At 36.4% G+C, this 26,361-nt stretch overlaps 1 protein-coding gene across 1 annotated transcript; it reads right to left on the minus strand.

The window, feature by feature from the left end:
- Nucleotides 1-13,413: 13,413 nt before the first annotated feature.
- Nucleotides 13,414-25,702, minus strand: LOC104118242 (2-oxoglutarate and iron-dependent oxygenase domain-containing protein CP2-like). Its single transcript, XM_009629447.4, has 9 exons — nt 25,250-25,702; nt 24,084-24,131; nt 23,343-23,519; nt 23,105-23,255; nt 22,915-23,001; nt 22,684-22,808; nt 22,188-22,306; nt 21,578-21,689; nt 13,414-13,677 (listed from the first exon to the last, which is right to left on the minus strand). Exons 1-9 carry the CDS (start codon nt 25,532-25,534, stop codon nt 13,654-13,656), a joined length of 1,128 nt encoding a protein of 375 aa, XP_009627742.1. The 5' UTR covers nt 25,535-25,702; the 3' UTR covers nt 13,414-13,653.
- Nucleotides 25,703-26,361: the final 659 nt, after the last annotated feature.

The following is a 26,361-nucleotide window of genomic DNA, read 5'->3' on the forward strand; positions in this document are numbered from 1 at the left end:
TTACTGATATTGGATTTATTGATCTCGGGCCCGTATTTTGGTTTCGGAGCCCGGTACAGGTTTAATATAATATATATAAGTCATGTCTGTGAAATTTGGTAGAAATCGGAGTTGATTTAACGTGATTCGGACGTCCGGTTGAAAAGATAGTAGTTTTGAAATGTTCTTAAGGAATTCATGAGTTTTGGTGCTAAAACCATAGTTTTAGGTGTTAGTTTTGTGATTTGATCGCACGAGTAAGTTCGTATGATGTTTTTAGACTTGCGTGCATGTATGGTTTGGAGCCCCGAGGGCTCGGGTGAGTTTCAGATAGGCCACGTAATGTTTTGAACTTAGAAAATTTTGCTGGTATAACTGAACCCGTTGCAGGCCTCTGATCTCGCAATTTCGAGATCAGGCATCGCAAATGCGAACCAAGCAGGTATGGCAATTGCGAGGTTTTTATCGCAATTGCGAAGAAAGCATAGGCCAGCAGTTCACGCAATTGCGAGTTTATCTTCGCAATTGCGAAGGGCCAATTATCGCAAATGCGACATAATCTTCACATTTGCGAAGGCAACGGGATTGTGAAGGGCATCGCAATTGCGAGTGTTCCTTCGCATTTGCAAAGCTCAGGTCGCAATTGTGACACCTGCAGCTGAACAAAATGACTTTTGGACGGGATTTTTGATTCATTTCCCAAATCTTCCAAACCTAAAACCTCAAGAGACGATTTTGGGCGATTTTCACGGGAAAGCATTGGGGTAAGTGTTTCTTATCCTATATTGATTATATTTCATGATTTCATACTCATTTGTATCATGAATCCGTAAATTTATGGAAGAAAAAATCAGTTTTTTCTAAAATCTTCCAAAAACGAAAATTTAAGATTTGAAGGTCCATTTGTTATCGGAATTGGATAATTTTTGTATGGTTGGACTCGTCTCTGAATGGGTGCTCGGATTTCGTAAGTTTTTTCGAGATTTGAGACGTGGGTCCTACTACCGAATAGTTTAATGAATTTTAGATTTTATCCGAAAAATTAGTAAATTCATATGGAATTAATTCCTATGATTCGTATTGAGTATATTGAATTGCTTGTGAATAGATTTGAAGCTTTCAGAGATAAATTTTAAAAAAAAAGCTGTGGTTGAGTAATTGATTGAAATTTGCAAAGCGAGTTAAGTGTCGTGGTTAACCTTGACTTGAGGGAATAAAACCCTTAAATTATTTGTTATGTGAATTGCAGAGTGTCTATACGCCGTCAAATTAATTATTTTCCTGCTTACTTGAAAAATCATAAATTATTTTAAATCATGAATTAATTATTATAATAATTATTTTCCTCCTATTCTTTGTCAAATATTAATTCTTGAATTCCTGCATTAATTGTTACATGCTATTTGAATTATGTGCCTTAATTATTATTTGACATTTAACATATTAAATATTAAACTGCCTATTTTCTCCCTGATTGTCATAATAATTTGCTATTTGTCATTGTTTGTTTCATAATTAAATCATAATAATTGTATGCTTGTTGTCTTATAATTTTATATTAATTGTTATATTTATTGGAAAAATTTCATCTATAAGAATTGGTAAATGAATATGTTGGAGAAGCGGGTTGCATGCCGCAACATGATTGATTATAATGAATACATTGGAGGATCGGATTGCACGCCGCAACAGACTTATTAAAAGTCTATATTGGAGGATCGGGTTTCACGACGCAATAGACTTATTAAAAGTCCATATATTGGAGGATCGAGTTGCACACTGCAACAGACTTATTAAAAGTCCATATTGGAAGATCGGGTTGCACGCCGCAACAGACTTATTAAAAGTCCATATTGGAGGATTGGGTTGTACGCCGCAACAGACTTATTAAAAATCCATATTGGAGGATCAGGTTGCACGCCGCAACAGACTTATTAAAAGTCCATATTGGAGGATCGGGTTGCACGCCGCAACAAACTTATTAAAAGTCTATATTGGAGGATCGGATTGCACGCCGCAACAGACTTATTTAAAAGTCGACATACACACACACACACACACACACACACACACATATATATATATATATATATATATATATATATATATATATATATATATATATATATATATATATATATATTGGGGGATCGGGTTGCACGCTGCAACATACTTGATTAGAATGAATATAATGGAGGAGCGGGTTGCACGCCGCAACAGAACCGAATGTGAATATATTGTGAGAGCGGGTTGCAAGCTGCAATAGAATTGAATGTGAATATATTATGAGAGCGGGTTGCACGCTGCAACAGAATTGATGAAAATGATAATTGATTATGACTGCTGCGTTGGCTTCAATTATTATAAATGAGTTACCTGATTTATTTCTATTATTGTTGTTGTTACTAATATTGCGTACAAGTAATGTAAGTGACCCGCCTTAGCCTCGTCACTATTTCGTCGAGGTTAGGCTAAACACTTACCAGTACATGGGGTCGATTGTACTGATACTATACTTTGCACTTCTTGTGCAGATTTTGGAGTTGGTCCCAGCGGCGTACCATAGACTTGCTCGGATTTCATCTACAAGAGGAGACTTAAGTTATAACTGCATGGTGTCCGCAGTTCTGAAGTCCCCGTCTATTTTACTTTAGCTATGTGTTTATTTCCAGACAGTTTTATTTTATTCAGGCCTTTATTTGTATTTATTCTAGAAACTCGTGCACTTGTAACACTAATTATGGGATGGTATTTAGACACAGTTATTTTTATGGATTATTTATTATATTTCAAACTTTGCTTCCGCATTTGTTCTTTGATTATTAATAATTTAAAAAATTATTTAAAAATTGGTTAATATTATTCTAACGTTGGCTTGCCTAGCAAGTGAAATGTTAGGCGCCATCACGGTCCGAAGGTGGGAATATCGGGTCCTGACAGTTGGTATCAATGCACTAGGTTACATAGGTTTCACGAGTCACGAGCAAGCTTAGTAGAGTCTGAAGGATCGGTACGGAGACGTCTGTACTTATCTCTCAGAGGCTATGAAGTTTAGGAACAATATCACTTCTTTCTTATTCTGTCGTGTGATTTTATTCTATCATCGATGATTGAACCATTCTACTCTTATTCTTTCGCAGATGGTGAGAACACGTAATACCTCTACCGATAGACAAGGAACAGAACCCTCGGTGACAACTATGGCCAGGGGTCGAGGTCGAGACCAAGGTCGTGCTAGAGGCTGAGGCAGAGACCGAGGTAGAGCTCAGTCCAGAGCTCGAGCAGCTGCACCTGTTGTAGAACCTCAGGTGGACCTTCAGGAGGAGGTTCCAATTCAGAATGTACCAGTTGGACCAGTTCAGGTCCAAGAAGGATTCATAGCCACTCTAGTACTTCAGGACGCTCTAGTCCGTTTGGTAAGTCTTATGGAGGGCGTGACCCAAAATGGAATATTTCCAGTGGCACCAGCCGTCTCACAGGCTGGGGGAGGAGCACAAACTCCCACTACTCCCTCTCCAGAGCAGATGGCTCCCCAGAATCAGGCTCCAGTAGCCCCGCCAGTTGGGATAGTTCAGCCAGTTGTTGTGGCACAGATCGGTGATAGGCCCGCCATGTCTTTTGAGGCCTTATTGAGACTGGATAAGTTTACTAAGCTCTTTCCAATTCACTTCAGTGGTACACCTTCTGAGGACCCACAAGATTATCTTGAACGCTGCCATGAGGTGCTGCGGAACATGGATATAGTTGAGACCAATGAGGTTGATTTTGCTGTATTTCAGATGACGGGTTTCGCCAAGAGGTGGTGGAGAGATTATACATTGACCCGACCAGTTGGATCGCCTGCACTTACCTGGGAGCAGTTCTCTCAACTATTTCTAGAGAAATTCCTTCTTATCACACTGAGGGAGGAATTTCGCAAGCAATTTGAGTGTCTACAGCAGGGCAGTATGACTGTTACTCAGTATGAGTCCCGTTTTGTGGATTTGGCCCGTCATGCTCTCCTTTTACTACCTACGGATGGAGAGAGAGTGAGGAGGTTTATTGAGGGACTCACTCACCCTATCAGACTTCAGATGGCCAAGGAGACCGGAAGTGAGATTTCTTTTCAGGCGTCTGCTAATGTCGCAAGGAGGATCGAGATGGTTCTTGCACAGGAGAGAGGGCAGAGGTCCGATAAGTGGCCTTGTTAGTTCGGCAGTTTTAGTGGTGCCTCATCTGGAGGCAGGGGTAATTTTGGGAGGGGTCATCTTCCCGGTTCTTCAGGGAGTCACAGTCCTATTATGCCTTACTCTGGTCAGCCAGTATTTAGTGCACATTCAGCTCCTATTAGTGCACCACCCCTCCAGAGTTACTATAGTGGTTATCCGGCCCATTTGGGTCAGCTTCAGCATCCACGACATCAGGATGGGTGCTATGAGTGTGGGAACATTGGTCACATCAGGAGGTATTGCCCTAGATTGGCGAGTAACAGATCTCGGTAAGATTCTCGTGCCATCATACCAGCACCGATTTCTTCACCGCCTGCTCAGCCAGTTAGAGGTAGGGGTCAGGCAGCTATAGGTGGAGGTCAGGCCATTAGAGGTGGAGGTCAGACTGTTAGATGTGGAGGCCAGCCAGTCAGAGGCTGTCCTAGGGACGCAGTTCAGAGTGGTGGGGCCCAACCCCGATTTTATGCTTTTCCAGCTAGGCCTAAGGCCGAGTCATCTGATGCTGTGATCACAGGTATTATTTCAGTTTTCCATAGAGATGCTTCAGTTCTATTTGATCCAGTATCTACTTATTCCTATGTGTCTTCCTGTTTTGCTTCATATTTGGTTGTGCCTTGTGATTCTTTGAGTGCTTCTGTGTGTGTATCTACACCGGTGGGAGACTCTGTTGTAGTAGATCATGTCTATCGTTCGTGTATGGTTACTATTGGTAATCTTGAGACTAGTGTGGATCTTCTACTTCTTGATATGGTAGATTTTGATGTCATTTTGGGTATGGATTGGCTGTCCCCTTATCATGTTATATTGGATTGTCATGCCAAGACAGTGACCCTAGCTATGCCGGGTTACCTCGGGTAGAGTGGAAAGGAACTCCTGGTCATTCTGCCAACAGGGTTATTTCTTATATGAAAGCTCGACGTATGGTAGAGAAAGGGTGTCTAGCCTATTTGGCTTATATTCGCGATCCCAGTGCGGATGTTCCTTCTATGGACTTAGTACCAGTTGTTCGTGAATTTCCAGAAATATTTCCTACAGATTTGCCGGGGATGCCACTCGACAGAGATATTAATTTCTGTATTGATTTGGCTCCGGGCACTCAGCCCATTTCTATTCAACTATATCGTATGGCCCCGCCAGAGTTGAAAGAATTGAAAGAGCAATTACAAGACTTGCTTGATCAAGGATTCATTAGATCCAGTGTCTCGCCTGGGGTGCACCAGTATTATTTGTAAAGAAGAAATATGGCTCTCTGCGGATCTGTATAGACTATCGACAGTTGAACAAGGCCACTATCAAAAACAAATATCCGCTGCTAAGAATTGATGACTTATTTGATCAGCTTCAGGGTGCCAAGGTATTTTTGAAGATCGATTTGAGGTCTAGTCACCATCAGTTGAAGATTAGGGCATCTGATGTCCCTAAAATAGCTTTTCGAACTCGGTATGGGCATTACGAATTCCTAGTGATGTCATTTGGGTTGACAAATACCGCAACAACATTTATGGATTTGATGAATCGGGTGTTCAAGCCTTATTTTGATTCTTTTGTGGTTGTATTCATTAATGATATATTGATTTACTCCAGCAGTCGAGAGGAGCATGAGCAGCATCTTCGAAGTGTGCTTCACACCTTGAAGAATAATTAGTTATATGCCAAGTTTTCAAAATGTGAGTTTTGGTTAGACTCAGTTGCCTTTTTGGGGCATGTTTTATCGGCAGAAGGCATAAGGGTGGATCCTAAGAAGATTGAGGTTGTTCATAATTGGCCTAGACCTACTTCAGTTACAGAGATCCGGAGTTTCCTATGTTTTGCAGGTTATTATCGTCTGTTCGTGGAAGAGTTTTCATCTATAACAAGCCCATTGACCAGATTGACCCAGAAAAGTGTCTCATTCGGATGGTCAGACGAGTGTGAGTTGAGCTTTCAGAAGCTCAAGACCGCTTTGACTATGGCGCCAGTGTTGGTATTACCCACAGGTTTAGGATCGTATACGGTATATTATAACGCATCTCACATTGGACTTGGTGTAGTATTAATGCAAGGTGGCATGGTAATTGCATATGCGTCGCGGTAGTTGAAAGTTCACGAGAAGAATTATCCTGTTCATGACTTAGAATTGGCAGCCATTGTTCATGCGCTGAAGATTTGGAGGCATTACCTCTACGGTGTCTCGTGTGAGGTATTTACTGATCATCGTAGCCTTTAGTATCTGTTCAAACAAAAAGATCGTAATTTGAGGCAGAGAATATGGTTGGAGTTGTTGAAAGACTATGATATCACCATTTTGTATCACCCCGGAAAGGCCAATGTGATGGCCGATGCTTTGAGTAGAAAGGCTGTGAGTATGGGCAGTCTTGCGTATATTCCGGTTGGTGAGAGGCCATTCGCTGAAGATGTTCTGACTTTGGCTAATCAGTTCATAAGGTTAGATGTTTCAGAACCCAGTCGGGTTCTAGCTTGCACAGTCGCTCGGTCTTCTTTATACGAGCACATCAGAGAGAGGCAGTATAATGATCCTCATTTACTTGTCCTTAAGGACACGGTGCGTCACGGTGATGCCAAACAAGTTGTTGTGGGGGAAGATGGGGTTCTGCGAATGCAGGGTCGTATTTGCATGCCTAATGTGGATGGGCTTCGTGAATTAATTCTTGAAGAAGCACACATTTCCAGGTATTCTATTCACCCAGGTACCGCCAAAATGTATCAAGATTTGCGGCAACATTATTGGTGGAGGAGAATGAAAAAGGATATAGTTGCATATGTAGCTCGGTGTTTGAATTGTCAGCAAGTTAAGTACGAGCATCAGAGACCTGGTGGTTTGCTTCAGAAGTTAGAAATTCCTGCATGGAAGTGGGAGCATATCACCATGAATTTTGTTGTTGGGCTCCCACAGACTCAGAGAAAATTTGATGCAGTTTGGGTCATTGTGGATAGATTGACCAAGTCAGTACATTTCATTCCAGTGGCAGTTACCTATTCTTCAGAGAGGTTAGCTGAAATTTACATTCGTGAGATTTGTCTGCCTACACGGTGTGCCCGTGTCTATTATTTCAGATCGAGGTACACAATTTACCTCACACTTCTGGAGGGTTGTACATTTTGAGTTAGGCACGGGGGATGAGTTGAGTACAACATTTCATCCACAGACAGACGGACAGTCAGAGTGCACTATTCAGATATTGGAAGATATGCTTTGCGCTTGTGTTATATACTTTGGAGGTTCTTGGGATCATTTCTTGCCACTTATGGAGTTTGCTTATAATAATAGCTACCAGTCGAGCATTCAGATGGCTTTATATGAGGCATTATACGGAAGACGATGCCGATCGCCAGTTTGTTGGTTTGAACCGGGAGAGGCTCGGTTGTTGGGTACCGATTTGGTACAGGATACCTTGGATAAGGTCAAGATTATTCAGGATCGACTTCGCACAGCTCAGTTTAGGCAAAAGCATTATGCCGACCGTAAAGTTCGTGATATTGCATTCATGGTTGGAGAAAAAATATTGCTCCGGGTTTCACCGATGAAAGGTGTAATGAGGTTCGGAAAGAAGGGCAAGTTGAGCCCTAGGTATATCGGACCCTTTGAAATTCTTGAAAGGGTGGGTGAAGTAGCCTACAGGCTTGCATTACCACCTAGTTTATTAGCGGTTCATCCGGTGTTCCATGTGTCTATGCTCCGAAAATATCATGGTGATCCATCCCATGTGTTAGATTTCAGCTCTGTCCAGTTGGACAAAGATTTGACTTACGAGGAGGAGCCGATGGCTATTCTAGCCCGGCAGGTCCGACAGTTGAGGTCTAAGAGTTATCCTTCAGTTCGGGTGTAATGGAGAGGTCAGCCGGTAGAGGCATCTACCTGGGAGTCAGAGTCGGACATGCGGAGTAAATATCCACACATTTTCTCCAATTTAAGTACTTTTTCTAACTCCGTTTGAGGACGAACGTTTGTTTTAGAGGTGGAGAATGTGATGACCCAAAATGACATCTTTAAATTTAATAAGTAATTCTGTATTCTAAGACCTCGAAAAGTACCAATTATCATTCCTAGACTTGCGGAAAGCTTGAAAGCTTGAAAGATTAAAAGCTTAATGATTTGTAAGAAATTACTGATGTTGGATTTATTGATCTCGGGCCCGTATTTTGATTTCGGAGCCCGGTACAGGTTTAATATAATATATAAGTCATGTCTGTGAAATTTGGTAGAAATCGGAGTTGATTTGACGTGATTCGGATGTCCAGTTGAGAAGATAGTAGTTTTGAAATGTTCTAAAGGAATTCATGAGTTTTGGTGCTAAATCCTTAGTTTTAGGTGTTATTTTTGAGATTTGATCGCACGATCAAGTTCGTATGATGTTTTTAGACTTGCATGCATGTTTGGTTTGGAGCCCCGAGGGCTCAGGTGAGTTTCAGATAGGCCACATGATGTTTTGAACTTAGAAAATTTTGCTGGTATAACTGAACCTGTTGCAGGCCTCTGATTTCGCAATTGCGAGATCAGGCATCGCAAATGCGAACCAAGCAGGTATGGTAATTGCGAGGTTTTTATCGCAATTGCGAAGAAAGCCTAGGCGCGTTCTCGAAATTGCGAGTTTATCTGGCCAATTGTCGCAAATGCGACATAATCTTCGCATTTGCGAAGGCAACGGGATTGTGAAGGGCATCACAATTGCGAGTGTTCCTTTGCATTTGCGAAGCTCAGGTCGCAATTGCGACACCTACAGCTGAACAAAATGACTTTTGGACGGGAGTTTTGATTCATTTCCCAAATCTTCAAAACCTAAAGCCTCAAGATACGATTTTGGGCGATTTTCACGGGAAAACATTGGAGTAAGTGTTCCTTATCCTATATTGATTATATTTCATGATTTCATACTCATTTATATCATAAATCCGTGAATTTATGGAAGATAAATCAGATTTTTCTAAAATATTCCAAAAACGAAAATTTAAGATTTGAAGTTCCATTTGATATCGGAATTGAATAATTTTTATATGGTTGGACTCGTCTCGGAATGGGTGTTCGGATTTCGTAAGTTTTTCCGAGATTTGAGACGTGGGTCCCACTACCGAATATTTTAATGAATTTACGATTTTATCCGAAAAATTAATAAATTCATATGGAATTAATTCCTATGATTCGGATTGAGTATATTAAATTGTTTGTGAATAGATTTGAAGCTTTCAAAGACAAATTTAAAAGGAAAAGTTGTGGTTGAGTAATTGATTGAAATTTGCAAAGCGAGGTAAATGTCGTGGTTAATCTTGACTTGAGGGAATAGAACCCTTAAATTATTTTTTATGTGAATTGCATATGAACGGCGTATAGGCGAGGTGAAGAGTGTCTATACGTCGTCAAATTAACTGTTTGCCTGCTTACTTGAAAAATCATAAATTATTTTAAATCATGAATTAATTATTATAATAATTATTTCGCTCCTATTCTTTGTCAAATATTAATTCGTGAATTCCTGCATTAATTGTTACATGTTATTTGAATTATGTGCCTTAATTGTTATTTGACATTTAACATATTAAATATTAAACTGCGTATTTTCTCCCTGATTTTCATAATAATTTGTTATTTGTCATTGTATGTTTCATAATTAAATTATAATTATTGTATGCTTGTTGTCTTATAATTTTATATTAATTGTTACATTTATTGGAAAAATTTCATCTATAAGAATTGGTAAATGAATATGTTGGAGGAGCGGGTTGCACGCCGCAACATGATTGATTATAATGAATATATTGGAGGATCGGGTTGCACGCCGCAACAGACTTATTAAAAGTCCATATTGGAGGATAGGGTTGCACGCCGCAACTGACTTATTAAAATTCCATATATTGGAGGATCGGGTTGCACACTGCAACAGACTTATTAAAAGTCCATATTGGAGGATCGGGTTGCACGCCGCAACAGACTTATTAAAAGTCCATATTGGAGGATCGGATTGCACGCCGCAACAAACTTATTAAAAGTCCATATTGGAGGATCGGGTTGTACGCCGCAACAGACTTATTTAAAAGTCGACATACATATATATATATTGGGGATCGGGTTGCACGCCGCAACCGACTTGATTAGAATGAATATATTGCAGGAGCTAGTTGCACACCGCAACAGAACCGAATGTGAATATATTGTGAGAGCGGGTTGCACGCTGCAACAGAATTGAATGTGAATATATTGTGAGAGCGGGTTGCACGCTGCAACAGAATTGATGGAAATGATAATTGATTATGACTGCTGCGTTGACTTCAATTATTATAAATGAGTTATTTGATTTATTTCTATTATTGTTGTTGTTACTAATATTGCGTACAAGTAATGTAAGTGACCCGCCTTAGCCCTCGCCACTACTTCGTCGAGGTTAGGCTCAGCACTTACCAGTACATGGAGTCGGTTGTACTGATACTACACTCTGCACTTCTTGTGCAGATTTTGGAGTTGATCCTAGCGGCGTACCATAGACTTGCTCGAATTTCAGCTACAAGAGGAGACTTCTTAAGGTATAACTGCATGACGTCCGCAGTTCTGTAGTCCCCGTCTATTTTACTTTAACTGTGTGTTTATTTCCAGACAACTTTATTTTATTCAAACCTTTATTTGTATTTATTCTAGAAGCTCGTGCACTTGTGACACCAATTATGAGATGGTATTTAGACACCGTTATTTTTATAGATTATTCATTATATTTCAAACTTTTCTTCCGTATTTGTTGTTTGATAATTAATAATTTAAAAAATTATTTAAAAATTAGTTAATATTATTCTAACATTGGCTTGCCTAGCAAGTGAAATGTTAAGCGCCATCACGGTCCGAATGTGGAAATTTCGGGTCCTGACACTTATATAATTATTTTTTATTTAAATATTGTATGAAAGTTGAACAATATTATATAAAAATTGTATTTAAATTGTATGATATTATAGTTGTATATAATTGGGTAGAAATAATGTATGAAAGTTATAGATAAGTTGTAGAATATATAATTAGTTGTATGAAATTTATTTTTACTATGTATAAATCAGATACAAAATCTACAAAAGACATATTGTATAAAATTTGTATAAAAATTATATTTAAGTGGTATGATATTGTAGTTGTATATAACTGGGTAAAAATAATATATGAAAGTTGTAGATAAATTGTATAATATATAATTAGTTGTTGAAATTTGTTTTTACTATGTATAAATCAGATACAAAATATACAAAAGACATATTGTATAAAATTTGTATTTAATTGATATGATATTGTAGTTGTATATAATAGGGTAGAAATAATGTATGAAAGTTGTATATAAGTTTTTAATTTGTATACCGGATGAATAGAGATTGAAGTAATTCTGAATTCCCCTCTTTTGTTGTTTTGTTTTTCATTTTTATGAAGCTTTTGTTTCCAGATTTGAGATGCAATTTTCGAATTTAGATTTTTTTTTTTAGATTTTCGTATAAGTGAAAGGGAGAGTGAGGTGGGATATGAGTGAATAATAAAAGAGAATGATGGTGTGTGGATGCAGATGAGTGAGAGATCAATGAATGTGTCGAGGGGTTTTGGAATTGAAAGGCGGCTAGGGTTTTGGTGTAAAGGGAGGGGGTTCGATTTTTTTCTCTCTCGCAATTTGGGGAGATGGGGGTAATAATTGAAGAAGAAGAAACGACGTAGTATTGATATGGTACTACATCGTTTGGGTGACTGAAAGTCAAGGAGGCCGGGCCGGGTAATTGTGGGGGAATTTGGGCTGCTGGCTTGTGAAATTCACTTGGGCCACTGGAAATTAGCCCAATTTCAGGCAGCTCTCTTTCCCTCATTGTTAAAATTCATATTTTGGCCAATTAATCAAATAAATTTTATTTTAATCATGCTTTTAACTTATGATTAATTACTAAATGCAATTAACACACTAAATGAAAGATAAACTATTTTTTTTTGATGATTTTTTGATGATTTAAAATATTTCTAAATATGCGTGAACAATGCGAATAAATGCAAAACAAATAAAAGAAAAACTCCTAAAATTTATAAAAATTATTTTTGGACTATTTTTTAGGAGTAATTTCCTATGTGGGAAAAAAATTAGGTCCTCACAAATATAAGTTAAATATATTAAAAATCATTCAACAAATATAAAAGTATTCACCCCTAAAGTCACTATATATTAGAAAGCTATCCTAAAAATAATAAGAAATATTTATACATTAATATCCTAAGTATTAGGTTTAACGGTTATTTTGGTATATACTATATTTTGTTAAGGGTATTTTTGGTAAGAAAAAAAGTCAAAACTGCTTCTGCTTCTACTTTTGGGAACAAGCTACTTTTTTTTGCTTCTGAGAAACTGATTCTGCTTCTTCCCAAAAGCACTTTTTTCCCCAAAAAAGCTTGGCCAAACACCTCAAGTTAGGAAAAAAATAGTTTTGAGAGAAAAACACTTTTGGCCTCTTGAGAAGCTTGGCCAAACATGCTATAAGACATTTGAATCTAAATACACGTCTCAATATTAAGATGTATTTTAAAATTTGAATACTGAATAATTAAGACGGTTTGTTTTTTAAACATCTAAATAAATAGAATTGGTCTTTATTTAAAAATTAATAAATATAATTCAAATAAAATACTTATGAATACATCTAAAAAATACTAATAGAATTGGTCTTTATATATATGGTAGTTGGTGGTGGTGATAGTTAACAGAGGTGCTTGTGAGTGCTGACTAGAGACGGCAGTTGGTGGTGATTTTGGTTGATGGTGGTGGTTCTAGGTAGTAACTAGTGGTGATTGGTAGCGGTAACGATTATGGTTGAGGATGGCGGTAATGGAGATAGGGATGGGGATGATAGTTAATAATGGTGGGTGGTGGTTGTGATTATGATTGAGGAAAGTGATGGTGGGTAGTGGTATTTTATAATAGTGGGCGGTGCCGGCTATGATTATTGATGGTGATGGGGTTGGTGGTGGTGATAGTTGAGGTGAGTAAGTGTGTGGTTATGGTTGAGGATAGTGGTGGTAGTGGTGACGGTTGCGGTAATTGATAACGATAGGCGGTGGCCGTAGTTAGTAATGAATGCAGATGGTAGCATATTAATGAAATTAAATTTTTGTTATATATCTTAATCATATAGATCTATTCATACCCATTAAATAGTTGTGAAATAAAAAAAATAAATAAACTTGAGATCTGAATGATTACGATTCAGACCTCCATTAAATGCAAATAAATAAGGCCAAAACTCTCATTCTTGTTTTGATTTTTTTTTCCCTTCTTAATAAAAGGTTCATTTTTATGTAAAGCACGTTATTCTGCAAATGGCAAAAACTAGCATCCATTCATATATCATTTGCAAGAAAATCGCTTGAAAATGATGGCCAATCCTATACAGCAGGTGAAAGTCAAATAAAATCACCAAACAGATATGCAGCTGCTTCCCCTACTCTTCTCGCAATGGATAAGAAAAATTGCTATACAGTTCTCAGGCGCAGCTCCTGAAAAGGTAAGAAAAATAATTTTAAAGTATATATTGACCACTTTACGATAATGAGACAGCTGTGTCATTGATTGTATTTGATATTTACTAGGTATTTGGTTCCATTTTTTATGATATTCTTTTTTTAGCCGATTCAAAATATTAACATATTTTTATATTTGAAATTTCTTTAATTTTAATGTTATCATTTTATCTTTAATTGAGTGATCTTACAAGATGTTAGGATCGAAAAACCGGGTAGTGCGGAATTTAGCCAAATAACGTTATAATGACAATAACAAAGACAATGCAAGTTGATAATAACGGCAATTAAAGAAGATAAAGAAGACACAAATTTAACGTGGTTCGGTCAAGGTGACCTTTGTCCACAAGCGGAGAGGAGCAATTTTACTATACCTAACAAGAGTACAAAAGAGAGTACAAAATTAGAGTAGATACTCTAATTTCCAAATACCCCAAGAGAATAACCTCACAAGATCACTCCAAAAAAAGGGTTCACACAAGTGTTTTCCAACACTCACTCTCTTACAAAATACTCTATAATGAAATAAAGGAGGAGAAAGAAAGACAAGAGTGAAAAGCTCTTGAATTGGTGTGTTTACAAATGAGGAGAAGCTCCTCTATTTATAGCAAGAAATCCTTAGCCTAATAGTGGATATTATGTCATGGTAAATGTCATGATCCATAAATTTTATTATAGTGAATATTATGTCATGACAAATGTCATGAAAATTTGGCGCCCACTTGAGAAGAAGCCAAATTAATGGCCATATTACAAATCGACACATTGGCCTAATTTCGGCTTATATATAGTAAATTTGCTCCACCTTCTCCGCAAAAATCCCAATGGGCAAAATCATTCTTCATAAATGCCAATCAAGTTCAGGCAAAGCTTGAACTTGGACACTGGAAGAGGTTTTGTGAACATGTCAGCAGGATTGTCTCTAGTGTTGATCTTCTGAACATATACTTTTCCTTCAACAATGGTTTCTCGGATGAAATGATACTTTATATCAATGTGTTTCGTCCTCTCATGATACATCTGATCTTTAGTCAAGTGAATGACACTTTGACTATCACAGAAAATGGTAAGACCACCTTGGTGTGAACTGAGTTCCGCAAATAGACCCTTCAACCATAAGGCTTTTTTGATTGCCTCGGTCACTACCATATATTCTGCTTCGGTAGTAGATAAAGCTACTACATGTTATAATGTAGCTTTCTAACTAATAGCGCAACCACCAATGCAAAATACATAGCCTGTTAGTAATCTTCTTTTGTCAAGATCACCTGCATAATTTGAGTCTACAAAACCAACCTAAGTGTTAGTATTTCTCCCAAACTCCAAATGTGTGTTTGAAATACCTCGCAAGTATCTGAGAATCCATTTCACAGCCTGCTAATAAGCTTTATCAGGGCAAGCCATATACCGGCTTACCACGCTCACTACTTGTGAAATGTCTGGACGTGTATAAACCATTGCATACATAATACTGTCGACTGCATTGGAATAAGGAACTTGTGCCATGTACCTCTCTACTTCCTCTAACTGCGGGGATTGAGCAACTGATAACTTAAAATGAGCAGCAAGAGGGGTACTAACTGGTTTAGCATCTTTCATGCCAAACCTCTCCAAAACTTTCTCCAAGTACTTCTTCTGGGTCAGAAATAGCCTGTTGGCTTTTCGATCTCTTTTGATCTCCATGCCAAGGATTTTCTTAGCTGCTCCCAAATCTTTCATCTCAAATTCACTTTTCAGCTGAACTTTCAAATTGTGAATTTCTATTAAATCTTTAGCAGCAATGAGCATGTCATCAACATATAACAATAGGTACACAAATAAACCATCATTTAACTTCCGGAAGTAAACACAACTATCATACATGCTCCTCGAATAACCATGACCCAACATAAATGAATCAAACCTTTTATACCATTGTCTTGGAGACTGCTTTAATCCGTACAATGATTTCTTCAACAAGCAAATATGATCTTCTTTTCCTTCAATTTCAAATCCTTCGGGTTGATGCATGTATATTTGTTCCTCAAGTTCGCCATGTAAGAAAGCTGTCTTAACATCAAGTTGTTCTAATTCCAAATCATACATGGCAACGAAGGCAAGCAAGACACAAATAGAGCTATGTTTAACATGTGAGAAAATATCATTAAAATCAACTCCTTGTACCTGACTATAGCCCTTTACAACTAATCGTGCCTTATACCTCGCATCTTCAACCCCTGGAATAACATCCTTTTTCTTGAAGACCTATTTGCAACCAATAATTCTTTTTACTAATGGCGGCTTCACAAAAGACCAAGTACCATTCTTGTGGAGAGACTCAATTTCTTCATTCATTGCAATCAGCCACTTGGCTGAGTCAGCACCAGAAACTGCTTCTGAATATTTTGATGGTTCTCCAATTTCTTTAGTTTCCTGTGCAACTGAAAAAACAAATGCAACATAATCTCCAAACCTTAATGGTTGTTTACCTTCTCTTCTTGGTCTATGTTTGGCTTATCTTCTTCTGGTTCAACTTCAGGAGTCTCAACTTCAGGAATTTCAGCTTCTTTCTCAACTTCAGGAGTTTCAACTGTATTTTGCTCCAAAGTTGATGAGCTTGGATCAGAAGGAATGTCAATCTCAATCTCCACATGGTTCCGTGTACTCTTTCCTTTATCTGTATTACAAGAACTAGAAAACTTTTTTCTAGAATGTAACATAGATGATTCATCAAAGGTTACATCTCTGCTAATTATGAATTTTGGTGCCGTGGGATCAGGATACCATAGTTGGTATCCTTTCACCCCAGATGCATACCCAAGGAAAATGTACTTTTTAGCCATTGGCTCTAATTTTCCATTATTTACATACATGTATGCAAGGCAACCGAATATTTTTAAATCAGAATAATTAGCAGGAGTACCTGACCACATTTCTTCTGGAGTCTTAAAGTTCAAAGGTGCAGAAGGAGCTCAGTTGACAATATAACAAGCTGTAGAGATAGCTTCTGCCCAAAAGGCGTTTGTCAACCCAGTATTTGAAATCATGCAACGAGCCCTTTCCAAAAAAGTTCTATTCATCCTTTCCGCCACACCATTTTGCTGAAGTGTCATTCTCACAGTACGATGTCGAGCAATTCCTCCATTCTTGCAAAATTCGTTGAATTCATCATTACAAAATTCCAAGCCATTATCTGTTCTAAGCCGCTTAACCTGTTTTCCTGTTTGCTTCTCAATCAAAACTTTCCATTGTTTGAAATTTAAGAAAATATCACTTTTATTTTTCAGGAAATAAACCCAAACTTTCCTTGAATAATCATCAATGAAAGTTAACATATACCTGGCACCACCTTTTGATGGGGTACGTGAAGGACCCCAAAGATCTGAATGAATGTAATCCAAAGTACCTTTTGTTCTATGAATCGTTGGAGATTTGAAGCTGACTCTTTTCTGCTTCCCGAACACACTGTGTTCACAGAACTCCATATTTTCGGTACTTTGGCCACATAAGAGACCTCTTTTGCTGAGTATGGAAAGATCTTTTTCACTCATATGTTCCAATCGCATATGCCATAATTTGGTGGTATCCGAATCTAATTTATCTGATATTGAAAGAACAGCAACATCTGTAACAGTAGATCCCAAAAGAGTATACAACGTACAAGATCTACGTGCTTTCATGATCACAAGAGCATAATGAGAAATTTTCAGAACTTCACCTTCACCTATATACTTGCACCCAAGAGATTCTACAGTGCCCAAAGAGATGAGATTTTTCTTCAAGTCAGGAACATGTCTAACATCGGTGAGAGTTCTCACCATACCACCGTGCATTTTGATTCGGACTGTACCTTTTTCAATAACTTTGCAGGCAACATTGTTGCTCATCAAGACAACTCCACCTCCAATAGATTTATATATGGTAAATAAATCCCGATTGGCACACATATGAGATTTGTCCACTATTTTTTTAATTCCCTGATTGACTTAAAGGTTCTGCTATATCTTTTTATTTTTCTAGAGAGCATAATACTTAGTTCCCACAAAAGTGCATGGTAATTAGTAGTACTATTATTCTGTTTGATACATAATTTTTCCTTAATGTTCTGGTCATATCATTTTCATCTTGAAGTAAGCTTATTGCAGCAAAAACCACATGTGAATTTTCAATATTATTTTGTATTTTCATATATATGTTTGACACTAATTACTTAGCTGATTTGAGTAAACGAAAGTCTATTGTTGAGAATTATATCCAAATAACATTATGAAGAGTTTAACTCAAGAGGTAAGCATTTCCTTCGTATTTGAAATTGTTTTTGTCCTTTGCTATTAATGATATCAACTTCAATAAGTTCAAGTCGCAATGCACTATGAGGTTAAGACATCAAGATCAAGTCTTGATGCTCCATGATGATAAGAGTTGGGTTTGAGTCCCGGTTCATTATGGCCCAACATGCCTTTATATTGGTAAGACATTGGATTTGAGTCTCACTATACCATATTGATGATATAATGATAACTAAAGAAAAATAATATATTTTTCATGAAAAGGTATGAATATTGTCCCACTTGATTTGCTCCATTCTTGAAGCGAATGTGGTAGCGGCGCATAATAAGTCTAAATGAAGACAAGTGGCTGAACAATGAACGTGGGCGTTCCAAAGATCAAAATAATAATAATAATCACTATGATTATAAAAGGAGAACAATAAGGGTTCTCAAAATAGTCATTCAAAATGTGAAGGCAATGCTTACCATCAAATTGGTATGAAAAATAATAAAGCACGCCGTTGATTATGATCCATTCCTTGAAGAGAATGTGACTTGTGATAAACATTGAGAATGCAGACCCATTCCTAAAGGTGAATGTGGCAATATGTGATAAAAGTAATGAATAAAGACATGCAATGCATGATTAGATGAATACCACACAACTCACCTCTAAGGGAGGTTTGAATGAAATAAAGAGAATAAATATTATTGTGTGGTTACATGAATATGTCATTGGTCGCGTACATGTGATACGCCAAAAAAAAATATTTTTTTGTACTTTATAAAAAGTTATTAAAGGCAAAATTAAAGCAAGAAATGATTTTGCTTATGATGATTTTGACAATGACAATTTATTATGATATAATTTCCTCCTTGAAGGAGACATTTACCATATGAATGGTGTGACAAAAGATCTTGTAGTACAAAAGTTATTAAGAGCTCCGGAAAAAGTAATTTATTATTACCCGGATGAATAAAATTATTCACGACATTGATATTGTAAAGTCTCAAAAGAAACTTTTTGAGTTTCAAATGTATAAGTCAAAGTGGTTGGCATATTGAGACTATAAATGAAAGAAATATTGAATATCTTCATATTTCTATAATCATACCAGGTAAATATGAAAGGTTACCCGATTTTCTTTCTATTTGTACTACACAAATATAAGTATGATGATGGAATCATATGGCACAAGTAAACTAGAGGTTTACTGAAACAAATATTAGTTGGCATGACCGGTTGACCATCCCGATTCAATTATGATGCAAAAAATTAATTAAAAATTACATTGGCATATATTGAAGAAATAGAAGATTTTTCAAGAATTCTCTTGTGCTGCTTATTCTCATGATATACCAGTTAAGGTTGGGATTGAATCCCTTGATTTCTGAAACAAATAAAAGGTGATAAATATATGGGGCCAGTTACATGCCATGTAGACCGTTTACTATTATATAATTTTAATAGATGCATCTATTCTATGGTCACATGTGCATTTGTTATCAACTTGCAATTTGGCTTTTGCAAGATTGATTGCTCAAATTATTAGAGCACAGTTCCAGAATATAAATTATGATGATTTATCTTGATAATACTGGTTTAAATCTAAGTTGGTTTAGCAGAAATTTTATGCCTCCAATTATATCTAAACCATTGATTATGAGAACAAAACTGTCAAAATAAAATTTGGTACGTGATGTATTATTTAATATACAACAGCACTTTTACGCATCTAGCCAAGTTATGATAAGTTCTCCCTATCACAATCGGTTAAGGGTCAGGAACCAAATAATTTACATCTAGAAATATGAATGTGCTATATGATTTAATTGTTCCACCACAATGCATAAAGATGGATCCCCAAATAATGCTAGGGATATGTGTTGGTGATCCCAACAATAGGGGGAGAAAATGGACAACTGAAAAAGTAATGCGAATCTAAAATCCACTAATTGTTAGATTTGAAACTATTATTAGTTGCTAAAAAATAGTTCCCTCAGTCTCATCAGCAGCTACACTTGCTTCGACAGTGTCAGTATTTTTGTGCTCATTTTTCTTTTCTGTATGCTTTTCTTTGTTTTTTAATTTAAAGCATTCAGAAATAATGTGACATTTCTTGTGACAATATTTGCACATGACATTTTTGTATCTGGATTTTGACCTTGATTTAGGTTTCTCACTACTTGAATCTTTCTTATTGGATCTACCTCTTATGAAAGCCTTCCCATTGGTTCCCACTAGTTTCCCAGTAAAAATCTCTATCTATTTGTTCTTTTGATTTCAAAATAGATTTGATATCTTTATAAGAGATATTATCCTTTCCATAAAGGATAATATCTCTTATATGTTTAAACGACTGGGGTAAGGAAATAAGTAATAACACAGATTGATCCTCATATTTGATTTCAGCATCTATGTTACTTAAATCCATAAGAAGAGAATCAAAAGTATCAAGATGTGTAAGTATAGAGCTACCTTCAGCCATACGAAAAGTGTAGAGTTTTTGTTTTAGGTAAAGCCTATTTTCTATTGTTCTTTTCATATATAGGGTTTTAAGCTTTTCCCATATGCCCTTGGCTGGGCTTTCTTCTGCAACTTCACGCAAAACCTCATTTGAAAGATTTAAAATAATACATGCTTTTATCTTTTGTCTATAATGGCAAACTCCTCGTTCGTCATTTTATCCTGCATCTTCTCCTTTCCTTGCAATGCCAAATCTAAGCCATCCTGAATTAGGATAGCTTCCATCTTTAATTGCCACATTCCGAAATTTGCACTTCGGTCAAATTTATCAATATAAGACTTTGTTAGAGTCATTTTGGTTATTTAAACTAACCAAGTTAGATCTGGCTCTGATACCAATTTATTAGGATCGAAAAATCAGGTAGCGCGGAATTAAGCCAAACAACGTTATAATGACAATAACAAAGACAATGCAAGTTGATAATAACGACAATTAAAGAAGATAAAGAAGACACAAATTTAATGTGGTTCGGTCAAGGTGACCTACGTCCACAAGCGGAGATAACAATTTTACTATACCAACAAGAGTACAAAAGAGAGTACAAAATTAGAGTAAATACTCTAATTCCCAAATACCCCAAGAGAATAACCTCACAAAATCACTCCAAAGAAAGGGTTCACACAAGTGTTTCCCAACACTCACTCTCTTACAAAATACTCTATAATAAAATAAAGGAGGAGAAAGAAAAGACAAGAGTGAAAAACTCTTGAATTTGTGTGTTTACAAATAAGGAGAAACACCTCTATTTATAGCAAGAAATTCTTGGCCTAATAGTGGATATTATGTCATGCCAAATGTCACGATCCACAAATTTTGTTATAGTGGATATTATGTCATGACAAATGTCATGAAAATTTGACGCCCACTTGAGAAGAAGTCAAATTAATGGCCATATTACGCAAGAGTACGTGACATATTATAGAAGCAAGATATACAGAGTACTGCGAATGTATATTTTGTTTAGATTATGTGTCTAAAATCTTTTTTTTATTACTCAAGCTTTATGCCCTGTTGAATATTATTGTATACAATAAAACGGAATGATTATTATTTACCAGTCGAAAGGAAAAACAAATAGAAAAATACTAGAGAACCTACCGATTTGAGAGTAGAAACTTTCTGCCGTATCCTTTCTTCCTTCTCACGTTTGCACTCTGCACACCAGCTAGGAAAATCTGTTTGGTACTTCCTCATTTCTCTGAAAACGGAGCTGCAAGATGAAAGTAACTATAATTACATAATCGATATTAGTATATTTTGAAAATAGTAAATAATTAGGTACTTAATATACATAATCAGAGAGTTATTCTTTTATGTCATGCTACTACCCTCTTCCACATGATTAGTTTGCATATTCAGTCGTAATTGGTATTATACTGACATAAACGCTCTCTAATGTTGCCAAGAACTGTTAAATATTATCATAAAAATATCACGACATTTATGTGAATATGCAGGGGAGGAGATAGCCAATCAACTGCGGGTTCGGCCGAATCCAGTAGCTTTTGGTCCAAATCCTATATTTGTCTTGTGAAATTCATTAAATATGTACTAATTACTAATTCAGAATCCAGTAACTTTAAAAGGATCAGAACCCCGAAACCATAACCTTCAAATTCTCGCTCCGCCTCTATGAATATGTATTAGAAGCAAGATGGCCAGTAAAGATCAACAAGAACATATAGAAAGCCAGGGAATTGATCAGTACCTTCTGCACCATATCAACAAGTTGATCCTCTGCCCAGATGTTGTCGCTCTAGCACCATGCCTATGGCGACCACAATGAAGAATTGCACGCCCCGCGATATGCGCATAATCAAAGATCTCCTGTTGAAAAAATAATTATATAGAACTAGATCAATATATCAATTACACGGAACCAAATTAATAGTAGAATATCACTTGCTACCAAAATATAGAGGAATTATTATTCATCAACTTGACGAATAATAGTAGTACTCCCTATGTTTTAAAAAAGATTGACACTATTTCTTTCTTTATTAGTCTATTTTTCTAATAAGAAGTATTTATAGCGATACAAATGCTACGACAGATTTCAGACCACAAGTTTTAAAAGTTTTACAGCCACACAAATGTTATGGCTTGTGTAAGACCACATGTCTCAAAAGTCTTCCATTCTTTCTTAAAGTTTGTGTCAAGTCAAACTAAGACGATCTGTTTGAAACGAAGAGAGTAATAATTACCTCTGGTTGTGTATCAGAATTCACATGCTTCTCGCACCGCACACCTCGAAAGAACAACTCTCCACCTGTGAATTGCTTTCCTAAGCACACATTCAAAGTGACCTCCGCATCATCAACATGGAAACCTGAAAAGTAAAGCTATTAATATATATACTGCAAAAATCTATGCTCAATGTCGCATAATAGAGTCTATTCATGTAACTACTGAATTAGATATCGTTACATACTCACCCAAGTCAATGTCTCTGTCTGTCCCATACTCAACGACAAAACCATGATGACCATCGAGTGTGGATCCACCAACTTCAGTAAAAAAAACTGCACAATTATATCAAAGAATAATTAAGATCAACATGAGATCAATCCTAACGTCTCCGTTTCGTTAATTTTTCGTTAGATTCTTCATATAATTAGTTGTTACCTCTTGAAATAGGGCGTATAAAATCTTCCATAAACTTCTGAAGCATGTTTTGAAGGCCAAAATCATCAAGAACGGATCCAAATTTGTTCATAGTATTGGGGCGCATGATTCTGAATTTTGTTTCACGAACCCATTTCTCAAAGTTTTGTACCTAATTAGAGTAGATATTATCACAATTTGATAAGAAAACAGAAAAGAAATAAATTACACAGAGGAAAAACAGATCCTAAATTAGTACCTCAGCCAACATCATCTCACAAAAACGTGGTTGAAGCATTTCAAATGTAAAAACACCTGGAGAAGCTTCAGACATTATTTTTCTGAAGCTTTCCTCCGTATTCTCACTGATCGCCTTAATAAATGAAGGCACAAAGAAATCTGCAGCGTGCATGGTATATAACACCCTATGTAGAGGCTGAAAGATAAAAGGGAAGACAATTAAAAAGGAAGAAGATTGAGATTTGCTTATATACTATAGGATCAAAGTGGGGTCTGAGTAAGTAGAGAGGTTGTTTCCGATAGACACTCGGCTCCAGCAGACGAAAAAGACAATATATCAGTACCAATAACAGAAAGCATAGAAATAATAACAGCATCATAAGTACCAGAAAATAGATGAAAAACAATATCAATGACACGTAAGAAAGGCTCGGTACTATGAATTATAGGATATTTTTGTTTTTTACCCAAATGTGAATATATAGGGCAATTCCATGCCTAGAAAACTCCATCCCAAATATAATATCCATTGCGCTCACTGTGGGTGTGCAGATTCCGGAGGGGCTCCTTCAGCCCAGGCGCTATAATAATCCAGGCTTTTAGACCTTATGTTCAATTGCAGTTATCGCAATTGCGATATGGGTTCGCACGCAATTCCGACTAAAACCTCGCAATTGCGGCACTGAAGGTCCGGGAAGCATGTTTATTTAATTTATTAAACACTAGCTTATTTACAAAAAACATATAATGTGTGATGTACCTGATAGTTTGATATGATTTTCTGCCTATATTCTCCATGTTTCTGCAACTGATATGTAGTAGCAACACAGTTAAAAGATATCAAGATGAGTTGATTGGTAAAAGACCTAAGCATAATAAAGAAGTTTCATTATACTAAAAAAACTGAATTCAGCAAAAATAGGCATAAAATATGGATGGCAATTTGGAAAGGAAGAAGACCTAAAGGATAAATTGAAGACAGCTTTCACGTTGGGGCACTGACATGTTCACCCACCAAATATACATACCAACATGCTCCAAAAGTCAAAGAAAAATCTCCACCTATTATTACAAATTTAAACTGAAAAGCTTCAACTTTTTTGTTCCATAAGCTCCTTAACTAATTAGCTCACAAAGGATTGGCAATCCTTAAGAAAAATACTAGTCATATCATTAAAAATCCTCTTTTTACTGAAGTCAAATGGTAAAAACTTATCAAAGATGAATGCTAATGTAGAGTTGACTATATACACGCCTTAGCTTCTAACCTCAATTCAATACTCTAAATCCAACCATGCCACAATCGCAGCAAGTATACCACCCACAAATGGACTATAGTATACTAGTGATCAAATAATAACTTTCAGATCAGCAGCGGTAAAAGTGAATTTTTATGCATAAGTAACAACGCTTACATACAAACAGTGGCTGTAGGAAAGAACTTGAAACAACATTAATACTGTATGCAAATAGGCCAAAAGTGAACTTTTTTATTACTCCGTATAAGCGTTGAATCTCCTTGATTTCCACCCGCTGTTCAGTAAGGACCCCACTAATAGCTTTATTTTATTTTGAGAAGTGTTTTTTCTCAAAATTAAAGTGTTTTTCTCAAAAATATTTTTTGTGAGAAGCAGTTTGTGTTTGACTGATTAATTTGAAAAACACTTCTGTGTTTGGCTAATTAATTTAAAAAACACTTCTAAACAGCCTTTCAAAAATCGCTTCTAAATGTATTTTTTCTCAAAAGTGTATTTGAAAAGAAGCTATTTTTTTTTCTTCTTCCAAAAGCTTGATTTTTCAAAAAAGTGCTTCTGCACTAGGAAGTCATACATCGGAGATAAAGTGTTCCGGGCAAAGGCGATTATGTAACAATGATCCCATGCATGCAAACTGTATATAAAATTATAAATACAGTACTATACTTACGCGACTGCGATCGGAGCGGGGAGAGTAACGGAGGAGAATATCAGTCATGTATTGGACCTTGTTGTCTCGAGATGAACTGAGGACGCTGGTCGGAAGATGCCGCTCAAGAGCACTGTATAGATGTGGGCTGAACTCCAATTCTTCTTCTAAATCCTCATACTTCTCCGCCTTCTTCTCTACACATGGGTACAGCCGCAGCGCTGGCCCCTTCGACGAAACGCTGTCGTTTTCATTGCTCCGACTCCCATTAATCTCGTTAGCTTGTGCCTCCCTTCTCTGATCCATAGGTCGTTATTAGAAAAGTTGGTAATTTTTTTAGAGAATAAAACTTACAGGATACAAAAAAAGCTTTCAAACTCTATTGGTAGGGGAAATGTATTTTGGTGTATAAATATGTACAAGAGATCGATTGATTCTATGTATAGAAATAGGGTATGAGGGTTTCCTCTGGTGGTATATGAATAGGATTCTACTGCATTTTAGGGCATACTTCGGCACCAAATTAGTGAAATTACCTTACATAAAAACGGCGCTTTTTATTACTCATTTCCTTCTTTTGAATTTGATTTGGTTTATATCTATTATTATAAATGTTATTTTAGTTATATAATTTTTTTTATAGGAGATCAATAAAAAAATTTAACATACAAAATCGGGAAATCTTTATAGTGATATTTTTTCTATTTAAATTTTAAGTGAACTTAGGATTATTTCCTCCCCTTTTATATGTCACATGGTAAAAACATCATCTAAAATTTTGTTTCTATAATTCCAAAATGATTTAGCTGTTTTTTTGGAAATAATTTACACAAGTAAGGATTACATAAAACTACAAGTCTACAACCGATCACAATCTTTTGTAACTGAAAATATTGAGAAAAGTTTGGAAATATTGTAGACGGAAAAATAACTTTTTGACTCTCCTCTCCATATAGTAACAAACTAACAATAGTGGTAATTTTGCAAATTCTCTAGTGAAAAAAGGAACAATTAGTATCCGATTTCACTCTTGAAGTTGTATAAACATGATGTTCCTTTCATCAAACGATATTAAATTATCATATTAGAAGATATTAAAATTGGCTACTAACCTTTTTTTACAAGAAAATAAA

The sequence above is a fragment of the Nicotiana tomentosiformis genome, chromosome 4 (assembly GCF_000390325.3).
Source record: "Nicotiana tomentosiformis chromosome 4, ASM39032v3, whole genome shotgun sequence".
In the NCBI taxonomy this organism is placed as follows: domain Eukaryota; kingdom Viridiplantae; phylum Streptophyta; class Magnoliopsida; order Solanales; family Solanaceae; genus Nicotiana; species Nicotiana tomentosiformis.